General features: G+C 47.2%; 1 protein-coding gene across 10 annotated transcripts in view; it reads right to left on the minus strand.

Annotated features, from left to right (window-relative positions):
* PC (pyruvate carboxylase) overlaps positions 1-11,289 on the minus strand; it is a 265,178-nt gene that overhangs the window by 16,640 nt on the left and 237,249 nt on the right. For all 10 annotated transcript variants that reach the window (XM_080984200.1, XM_080984194.1, XM_080984196.1 and 7 more), the window contains 2 exons: positions 5,205-5,349; positions 4,661-4,750 (listed from right to left, as the gene is read on the minus strand). In XM_080984200.1, the coding sequence (XP_080840326.1) occupies positions 4,661-4,750; positions 5,205-5,349 (235 nt within the window). The remainder of the gene's footprint in view (positions 1-4,660; positions 4,751-5,204; positions 5,350-11,289) is intronic.

Consider the following 11,289-nt stretch of genomic DNA (forward strand, 5'->3'; position numbering starts at 1 on the left):
CTGCGGAGACCTGTTGAAATCAATGGACTTGATTTCAGTGTGTCTGCTCTGAGTATGACTTAGTTGAGGGGTGGTGAACTGGATCTGGGCAGTGGGCCCGACTGTTATCTCCCTCACCGCAGGCCAGGTTTGACAGGTGGGCAGGGCTGTCCACTTGCCATTCACATGATCCAGGTGGGGAGAAGGACAGCCTGCAAAGCACCAATGGCCTGCTGCTTGCTGGGTCTTGAGAAGGGCTTCCCAAGACCCAACAACCAGCTGATTGTCACCACTTGTGGACCACTGCGCATGGGGCTTTTTTTGTCTCAAACACTAACTGGACCACGTGGAGCTTGAGGGGTGGAAGGGCATTGAGTTCCAACGAGGGGTGGGATCCAGCGGTCGGTGGCTTGGTCACTCACTGGCACAGTCCCTCCTTGGACCCCTCAGCCCATCATCCCAACCTGATTTGGCCAGAAGGAATTCCAAAGAGAGCTCTTGCTGCTGCGTTCTGGTGTTCCGTCCCTGCATGGGGCTTTAAAGGAGAGGTAAGAGGAGTCCTCCTTTCGTTCTCTTTTAATGTTCCCAATGCTGGATTCATAGCAAGGGAAAGCGTGCACATAAAATGCAAGTATTAGTGAAAGTATCATAAAAATGCATTATATTAGGGGAAATTGCTTGAAAGATGTGGGTGTTAGGGGGAATGCACAGAAAAATGCTGACACATTTTCATGTGGTGATGATGATAATTTTTAGTTGAAAGAACAGGCGAGTAAGAGGCAACATGATTGAAGCTTATAAAATGATGCCTGGCATGGAGAAAGTGGATAGAGAAAACTTTTTCTAGGACTCATGGACAGGCTCTTACGTTAATAATAACGATAATGATAATGATAATAATTTGTAGCCTACTTTTTTCTCCTAGGAGCTCAAGGTGGTGATTTTCCCTGTCCTCATTTAATCCTCACAACAACCCTGTCAGGCAGGCAGGTGACTGGCCCAAGCTTATCCAGTGAGCTTCACAGCCAAGGGGGAATTTGAACCCTGGTCTCTTCCAGGTCCTTGTCTGACAATCTAACCCAGGGGTCCCCAAACTAAGGCCCGCGAGACTCGTTTATCCAGCCCGTGGCGACCTCCGCTGCCACCGCCCGCTCTTACCAGCACTGCACTGCGAGGCTGCCCACTTCCGGGTCGGAAGAGCACCAAGAGGCCTGTGCACATGAACACAAGCTATTTCCGGTGCTCCTCCAACCCGGAAGTGTGCCGGAAATAGCGTGTGTGCATGTGTATGGGCACGTGCTCCCCATTGTACCGGCCCGAGGCGCGGTAAGTTTGCTGACCCCCGATCTAACCACTACGCTACATGGATGCTGCAAACTGATGCAAAGGTGTGGAAAACTGAACAGGAAAATTTGAAAGTGGGAGGAACCAAAATTGACAGATTTGTCCCTCTGTGGTGAGGGGCAAGTTCAAACCATCAGAGAAGTGCTGGCTGATGGATTACGAAACCTCCATGAAGGAACTGTGACCACTTATTCCGGCTTCAGCATGTTCCCAATCCTGGTATTTAAAGTCGTGTACACAATACTAAGCTAGATGGACCAATGGTCTGATTCAGTATAAGGCATTTCTTATTTTCCTATGCCAGGTTGGTGCAAGGGCTCCTAGGATTGCACTTGCAAAGGCCTGCGGGATTGCTAGGCACTGTTTACGATGCCATTTTTGTGCTTTTCTAGGGCCATTTTTGCTCCGTTTCGTACCACTTCCGAGTTCATGGTGATGCACGCAGTTGTGCTCGTGTGTGCCTTGAATGCGCATAAGTGGGGAGTTGCCTGTACTGCAGGCCACCAAGACTCCAAATCGCAAGGCCTTGGAAAGGGAAAGCCTCTGTGCAGCCTTCTCTGAAATGCATCCAGCTCATGGGCCCTGGTGCAACTCCAAGAGACAGAAGAGCCTTAAATTATGCATCATGTCATGTGGCACATGCCGCCTCTGCTTCTCCCCCTGCCTCCGTTCATGACACATTTTCCAGATGGCCCCCAACAGCCACCCAACGCCTTACCCTTTGGATCCGTTCTGATGCCTTGGCAAAAGTTGCGCTAAAGCCCTTGGCTATGCAGTGGAAAGGGCTGAGATCCAGAGGCATCTGGCCCAGATTTGTCAGGAGGATGGTGCATCCCCCACTTCCACCCACCTCAAAAAAGCCCAGTCATGGGTGCCAACTCCCTCCCAGGAATCCTACCATCAGTTAGAGCAGCAATTTGTCTCCCAGCTCAGCCAAAGAGAGCAGAGTGAAGTGAACAAAGTGGACAGAGAATTCCGCCGCCCCCCACTCGCAGCAACCCCAGTTCTTGCTGTGAGATGCAGGCTGGGGCATTTGGTCCTGGGAACCCAGCACTTTTTGCTCCAGGAAGGAACGAATTCCACTGTGGAGGATTCCCTGGATCAGGCAAAGGCCCACCTAGTCCAGCATCCTGTTCTCACAATGGCCAACCAGAAGCCTGTGGGAAACTGGCAAGGACTCGAACACCCAACTCTTCTGCAGTTTCTAGCAACTGGTATTCAGAGTCATTTACACCCTCCAACTATGGAGGCAGAGCATAGCCATCATGCCTTTTTATTCTGGGTTAGAACCATTCCACCCCATCACGGCCAAATTGGGCCATTTCCTGATCCAGATCACCCTCAATACTCTCCAAGTGGCTAACAGCCTCAAAGAATGAAAGAGAGACAATGCAAATATTTTTGTCTCCCCATCTCTCCAGGATCACTAAGAGCAGCCCTGGGGAGGTAATGTCAGAGGGGTGAAACAGGCTTTCCCACAGCACCCTGGCCCAAAGCCAGTATCCTGCCCCACGGCAGTGGCTTTTAAACTTCTTTTTTTAAAAAAATCATGAGATATTTGAAGACAGAAAACGTTAGAAAAGCTTCAAAAAAGGGCAACCAAAATGATCAGGGGGATGGAGCAACTTGTCTGTGAGGAAAGGTTGTACGGTGATACCTGGGGTTAAGAACTTAATTCGTTCTGGAGGTCCGTTCTTAACCTGAAACTGTTCTTAACCTGAGGTACCACTTTAGCTAATGGGGCCTCCCGCTGCTGCCACCGCACAATTTCTGTTCTCATCCTGAAGCAAAGTTCTTAACCCAAGGTACTATTTCTGGGTTAGTGGAGTCTGTTACCTGAAACGCCTGTAACCTGAAGCGTCTGTAACCCGAGGTACCACTGTAGTGTTTGGGACTTTTTAGCTTAAAGGCAAGTAAGAGATAATGAGATAGGAGTTTTACTAATTAGGCATGGCATGAAGAAAGGGGATAGAGAAATTTCTCTCTCTCTCAAACTCTTGGACAGTGCTGGAAGATTCGGGGCAGATTTTTAAAAAAATGACTTCTTCAAGCAGCACATTGTTAACTATGGAACTCTCTCCCACAGGAGGCAGTGATGGCCACCAAGTTGGATGGCTTTAAAAGAGGGTTGGACTAATTCATGGAGGAGGGGGCTATCAATGCCTACCATCTGCTGGAAGCCACCAGAGGTGAGAGCGCTGAGGCCCTACTTGCAGGCTTCCCATAATGCGCCCATGTGAGAACAGGATGCTGGACTGGATGAGGCATTGGCCTGATCCAACAGGCTCTTCTCATGTTCTTATGGCCTCTGACTTCTGTCCAGTTCATCTCTGATTCATCTGTGGCTTTACTAACTGAATGAACTACCACGTTTCTCTTTTCTTCCACCTCTGTGCCTCATAAGGGATCTGAATAATGGCTGGCTGGCCTCTTCCCAAGGGAGGGAGGTCTTGGGCCCCTTCCTTCCCAGTGTACCTTTTTGGAACCAGGCCTGGCCTAACTCAATTATGGATTGGAAGTGACAAAGCGTGGGCAGGAGTTCCCCCATTGGATGTTTAGATGGGTTAACTTTAAAGCAGCCATCAGGGGCTTCCCATTCTGATTGGCTTGTTTTTCCTTTAGAGGAAATATATCCATTGCTGGAAACCACAGGAGGGGAGAGGGCTCTTATGCTCAAGATCTGCTTTTGGGATCTTGGTTGGTCACTGTGAGAACAGGATGCCCTGATCCCACAGTCTCTTTTTATGCTCTCAGACAAAGCGGCTGCATTTGGACACATCCGAAGGTTTGTAGAGCTATGTGTGAGAATTAAATTGCAAGCTTTCCAATCTAGGCTAGCTGCCTCTCATTCCTCCTACACTGTGCTCACCTAGATTGGTACCAACCAAACGTCAAATTTCAATTTGTCTCTGCCTGCAGGGTTCTCTGAGATGCCCTCTTTTAAATAGGAAGGGCGTATAGCTGGAAAATTGTGGGGGTGGGAGTGGGGTGGGACAGAGGAGAAAGAGGGTCCCAGGACTATGATACAGAAATTACTGTGCAATTTGATTTTCCACATGGGAAGAATGAAGCCGGTGAAGATTGTTGCCTATGGGGCTGTTTCACCTGTATGGAAAGCAAGACTGGGTCTGGCATCTGAAATACACACAGGGAAAAACTACGGTAACATGATTCTCAGATGCTGCATGCTCCCCAATAGGGGAAGAGGTCAGAGGGTGAAAAAGTTTCCTTGTACATCTGGAAATTGATGAGAAGAAAGTGTTCCAAAGGTCTAGCCTCTTATTTTAGCGGTGGCACACTGCCTGCCTGCCTCTTCCCGTCAGATCCCCAAACTCACCCAGAGGAACAGAAGGGATAACTGGGTCAATAGGCGAAGGCCTGGCGTTCACTGGGATGGGTGTGATGGGTCCGTTCACCATGACATGGCCTGGGAAGAAAAAGCTGTGTTAGACTTTGAGATAAAGACAGGGACTGACAGAAACTGCCCACAGCAACATCCTGCAGAAGCCATGCTGGTTCTGCTTCAGTGTAGCTTGTTCTTCTATATGCTCGGTCTTTAAGCCACAGGACAAGGTAAAGGCTGGTTCAGCTCCAGAAACTATCCTGAAACCCTTGGAATGTGTAAAGCAAGGGAGGACAGTGTGCCTCTAAGCACCCCCAGAGAGTCCTCCCCTCATCACAGCCTCTCATATGCCACAGAAGTGCTTCCAGGTCAGAGGTTATGGTTTCCTATTAGTGCAAGTGTCCATCTCCCTTTCCAAGAATTAACCATGAGGTGATTCAGACTATTCCAACCTGATTTCGCTCTCCTCCTGGCTAAAATTGGAATTGAGCTCCCACATGATGAGGTCCTCCATTTCCCTCCTCCCACCCCCACATACCCAGGTAGTGGAGCAGTTTCTGGGCTCGATTCTGGCCAGGTCGCAAATTGAAAAGGTCGGGGTTCTCATCGATGAACTGGGTGTCCACGGTGCCACGGAGAAACTGGTCATTGCCAAGCACATTCTGTAGGAAAGGGATGTTGGTCTGAAAGGAAAAGGGAGATGAGAGGGAGGTCTAAGAGGCACGCATCAGGGTTTTTTTGGGGGGGGGGCGGGCAGGTTAGACACTACTATCAGTCAGCATTAAGCTTTCCAGATCTGTGCAACAACTGCCGTTTCTCCACCAGTTGTCACCTGGCAGCAGCCATCGTGTCAGGCTACAGCTGAGGGAGGAAGAGAAAAGAAGCAGGGCCAGTCCATCGGCTCAGCTGGAAAAAAAACAAAACACTTCCATCAGGCTCCTCCCCCTTCAGCTGTCACCTGACAACCGCTGGTCATTCCATTGGGTAGCAGAGGGAGGAAGGGAAGCAGGGTCACACCATTGGATCAGCTGAGAGACCAGATTGGCCTCCTTCTCTCATTATTATTTAAAATATTTCTTAGCTGACCTTCAAGTGTGCAAAGGTGTGAATAAAGTGATTTACACAACACAAAATTACAATATGAAACCAACAAATAAGTGTAACTAACTAACTAAATAGCCTTGCAAATTTATTACGTGGGTCTCCCAAGGAGGGGTTTAATGTAACCGTTCTAGGAACTTGTTGTAATAGCCCAATTATCACCCAGGAAAGCTCTGCTGGATGGCAATTTGGCGATGCCATGGCAGCAGAGAAGTAGGAGGCATCTTTGCCAACCTCTGTCTGGTCAGATTCACTGCAAGTCAGACTCATGGCACGTTTCATTTGTGTAACAGCAGGTCAGAAACAACAGCAGCAACGCCAGTGATGTCAGAAATGTAACGCCAGATGGAACAATAAAACAATGCAGGCAAAAGTTATTGGCAGATAAAAGAATCTTTGGCAGATTTTTTTAAAAAAGGAAGTTGAATACCCTGGCACTTCAAGTTTAGCAGCGAAGGTGTCTCTGCAGAAGGCACAACAACACTGAACCCTCCATCTCTTCTGCCTCCCCTTTGAAGGCACCTGATGCAGCCTGCAATGCCCCAGAAAGCTCACCAGTCCTTCAGGGATTTGGGTCCCATGCAAACAATGGTCTGAAAGCCATCAGTTTAAAATCAGCTTGTAAACCAATGGTGTGTCAGTACAGCTGTTTCAACTGGTGAGGAGTGTCCTCTGGGGCTTGCGCAACCTTGCAGTGGTCTTTTGCCCACAGTTGAAGCTTCTCAGAAGCCTTCCATGTGGTAAAAAAAAAAAAAAAAAAAAGGCAACTATGGGGTTGTGGTGCTTATCTTGCTTTTCAGGCCGAGGGAGCCAGCGTTTGTCCACAGATAGCTTTCCAGGTCATGTGACCAACATGACTGAACCGCTTCTGGTGCAACGGGATACTGTGACAAGTGCCAGAGTGCACGGAAATGCCATTTACCTTCCCGCTGCAGTGGTACCTATTTATCTACTTGCACTGGTGTGCTTTCGAACTGCTAGGTTGGCAGGAGCTGGGACAGAGCAATGGGAGCTCACCCCGTTGCACGGATTCAGAAGCATTTAGAGTCTCTGAGCACAGATGTAGAACACAGCCATTGTTTCTAGTAGCCACTGACAGCTTTCTCCTCTATTAATTTGTTCAATCCCCTTTTACAGCTATATAGATTGGTGGCCATTACTGCTTCCTGTGGGAAGGAGTTCCATAGTTCAGCTATGTGCTTCATGAAGAAGTCCTTTCTTTGATCTGTCCTGCATCTTCCAACAATCAGCTTCTAAGAGTTCTGGTGTTAAGAAAAAGGGAGAAAACCTTTGTGCTCAGATGCCACTTGGGCATCTAAAGTAAGCGCTGCATCTACTGGCACCTCCAAACCTGATCCCTAAGAATGTTCCTATTAACCTGGAACATTAAAAAAAATTCCTTTTAACCTGGGACAAAAAACACCAAAACCGATAGTGAAAGCCCAGGAAATCCTAATATGACTCAATGTCAATGCAGGCAAAGGGTGACAGGGCGACCTCAGGCAAAAGTCAAGGGTGCTTTTATGCCTGGCTGAGATCACTGGTATGTTTTTTAAAAGTTGAAAAGCAAATTAGAAAATTTATAAATAAAATAAAACAGTAAAACAAGTCAACACTGCAGAAGAGACACAAAGGTTATGTAGGGACATCCTATTTTCTGCTGGGGTGTGGCATGGACTGCCTCCTGCTCCCTCCCCTCAAATTTTGATGTACGGAAACAGTTAAATCTTATTTTAACATAGGCGATGGGACTGTTTGTCCCTCCAATTCTCAGGAGGGCAGCAGGCTGGCTTAGGAGGGGGAGATAGCTCTGTCCTCCAAAAGAACAGCTGTAGAGGAGTTGAGGATGCTCCCCCCCCCCCCCCGGATCTGCCTTGCTATATGCGGCAGCCCTTGGAGACAGGCCCTAAACAGCAACTGGTCCTACTGGTATCAAACCTGAGCTGGGGTTGTGGTGCAAAACATCTGGAGGGCACCAAGTTGGCAATAGCTGCTTCAGAAGCACCCCAAGATCAAACTGCCTACTACCTCCTTCTCAGACGCTAACTCACACAGACTGTACCGAAAGGAGCTATGGAGATGCGCATTATTCCTTGTCACTAGCTTAGAAGAGACAGAACTTAACCATTCCTAGCTTATAAATCTCTTAGAAGCTGGAGTTGGCACTTCATAACTGTCCATACACTGAAAAGGCAAGGGGAAATATTATAAAATGATGCCATTTACAGTACAGACGAGAAAAGTGTGTCTGGAAAAGATCAAGCAAAGCCTCAAACAATTGTGCCTTGGCGGAGGGTAGCAGATGGAACGGAGTGAAAAAAATTATGCTAAAATTCTTCAAGCTAAGAATTCATCCCTACCTGTTTCAAGTGTGTGTGTGGACCTCCCCCAAATTTCTTGAATATCTCACATCCAGAAGCTACAACTCCCTACAACCAACCTCCTGACCCACAGATTCCTAAATGCAAATGACCCCATTGCCCTCTAGTTGCACTGAAGGTAGCTCTATGAATGACTATCAGCCACTGAAGTTAAATGGAGCCTCCCTATATCAGCACAATATACTAGATTTGGGAGACAAACAACAGGCAGGGGAGACTTGTATTCTGGCCTATGTCCCAAGGAGGCAGATGATAGCATACATATAAATAAATGAAGTCATATTGCATTTACTGTAATAAAGCATATGGCATTCATTATAATATTTTATTGTTGTGTTTTAGATGGTTTTGAAAAATGGCTTCCATTGCATTTCACTTTGGACATGATGAATTGATGGGGAAAGCCTATAAAAGGTTTAGCACTGCATAATCCCTTGAGAGCGTTACTTATTCGTTTTTGGGCTAATCAGAATTAAATTCCTACAAATGTGGCCAGGAAGACATCAGTGCTGTGAGGAGACGTGTTCCGGTGGTGGGGTGTCATTCCAAATGCATCGCAGAGAAAAGTTATCTCCGAAACAGCTCTGCGAACTGCGAGCCTTACAATTCAAATTATAAATGGAATAAGCAAAATAACTTAAAAGCTTTATGCTTTGCAGATGAGGAGGAATAAAATATTGGAATGGCAACTAGTGCAGCTATATTTCTGCTCCTTGGTTAATTGGCACCGAGTGTGTGAGTGGGAATTGGATACTTCTGACTACATAACAATTGATTTTAATTCAAAGGGCAATCCATAGATTTAAGCACACACGCATGCACACCAGAGGAATCTTGCATGCTTGAGTTCAGATGCGGGTACGTTGGATCTGATGCGTATCTGATTGCATCTGATGGATGCCTGCAGTTCCTAAAAGCAGGGATATCCTAGAAACTTGGCGGAATTCCCACTGACATCTGAGATCATTGGGAGAAAAAGCAGGAAAGTCTGCAGAAATGAAACGATGGGTTACACACACACACACACACACACACACACACACACACACACAAACACAAACACACAGACAGACACACACATTCTTTTTGCAGTATGGACAGCCTTTTCCAGAAGGGGGCAGCACTTATTCCTTATTATCTGATCAGAAACTGTCTGCATTGCTAGAGATTCCTGGAGAGCTTCAATTCTCAAGCATTTCTGCTCAATTCTTTGCATTCTAAGTCTCTCTCTGGGGATTAACAAAGGACTCTGTTCTCTCCCTCATCAGCAGACTTTTCTCCAAGGTGGTCAATCAACAAAATGATTTTTAGCTGATGGATCTGGGGTTTGGCCAGTTACTCAGTTAATAATCCATTTTATTTAAATTTCCCTCCCCTCCTCTCCCACAATCCAAGCACAGATGCCTTTTGAGGTCTTGAAAAGACGTGTGAGGGTGTTTATAATTCAAAAAGGGAGGGAGACGCTGCCACTTGCAATTAGACAGCCTTCTTTCTTCAAAACCTGAACGCTATTGATTCGCACGAAATGTTTTTTCAGCAATACAAACAACGGAACAGAAGAAAAAGAAGACCAGATCAATAGATTCATAAAAGAGGAAGCAGATCTGCACAAACAAATGAGGATTTATGAGCTATAACATGGTTGAAAGAAAATTTTGGGGGAAATAAAAATAAAAATCAGCCTGTCAAAATTATTTGATGCTCATCGGATGGAGTTGCAACTGAACATGACCTGCCAATGGTGACGCAGTGGTGAGAACGTCGACAAGGTCATTGGAGACCAGGATTCAAATCCACCACTCAGCCATGAAGCTCACTGGGCGACTTTGAGCTCAGTTGCTGCCTCTCAGCCTAGCCTACCTCACTGGATTGTGGTGGGCATTAAATGACAAAGGGGAGAACCATGTACACCATGGAGTTCCTTGGAGGAAAGGATGGGATGTAATTGCAGTAAAATAAATATTGGAGGCGAGGACAAGTGAGTAATGGTGATTAAAGCCCAATGTCAACATTTTTCTTCCTGGGCACAGCAGTGCAGGATAAAAAGAGACTGAAATACAGACAAATGCCCTTAACTCACAGCTCAATTAAAATGAGGGTTGTGCTGGCTGGGGCTGCTGGGAATTGAGGACCAAGGCACCCAACTGGGGAAGGCTGAAGTAAAGACTGAAAAAACCCTGGAATTTTTGGATTTATCTACCTTAACCACTAGTCAACACTCCCTCAGATTCTGCCCTCCTTTCCCCTAAGAATCCAGGAGTTGTCAGGGCTCAATCTGAGGTCTCTCCTCAGACGGAGGAGCAGGACCCTCTGGCAGATCCCCACAGGGTCAGTGATCCCCAAGGGGGCAACAGATGATCCAGATCTCTCTGCTTGAGGACCAACTCCAGCATCATGGGCTCCTGGCTGGCTCTCAGATCCCCTCCCCACAAAAAAACTCCTACCCCAGAGCAGAGGGAATGGTGAGTCAGGCAGAAAGGTGAAGGTTGACTACTCAAGAGGAGGGGAAAGTGCACGGAAGCATCATAAGAACATATGAAGAGCCTGCTGGATTAGGCCAATGGCCCATCTCGTTCAGCTTCCTATTCACAGTGGCCAAAGAGATGCTGCAATGGGGAAGCCCAACAGCAGGATTTGAGCACAAGAGCACTCTCCCTTCCTCTAGCAACTGATATTCAGAAGCATTCCTGCCTCCAACTGATGAAGCAGAGCACAGCCATTATGGCTAGTAGCCATTGATAGTCTTCTCCTCCAGGAATTTGTCCAATCTTCCTTTTAAAGCCATCCAAGTTGGTGGCCTGCAGGAGTGAGTTCTATAATAGCATAACTACATGCAGCACATAGTTAAACTATGGAACTCCCTCCCACCAGAGGCAGCCATGGCTACCAACTTGGATGGTTTTGAAAGAGGATTGGGCAAATTCATGGAGGAGCTGGAGACTATCAATTGCTACTAGCCTCTTCTGGGAAGCCCTCAAGGAGGACCTGAGCTCAACAGCACTCTCCTCACTTGTGGATCCCAGTAAGTGTTGAGTGGAGGGAGAACATAGCCTTTGTGGCTGGTAGCCACTGGCAACCTCATCCTCTGGCCTTCAGCCAAGGGGACTGGCAGGAGGGATGGATCAACCTCTTTCAACCAGC

This window comes from Podarcis pityusensis (genome assembly GCF_964106645.2).
Source record: "Podarcis pityusensis genome assembly, chromosome: 16".
Classification (NCBI taxonomy): Eukaryota; Metazoa; Chordata; class Lepidosauria; order Squamata; family Lacertidae; genus Podarcis; species Podarcis pityusensis.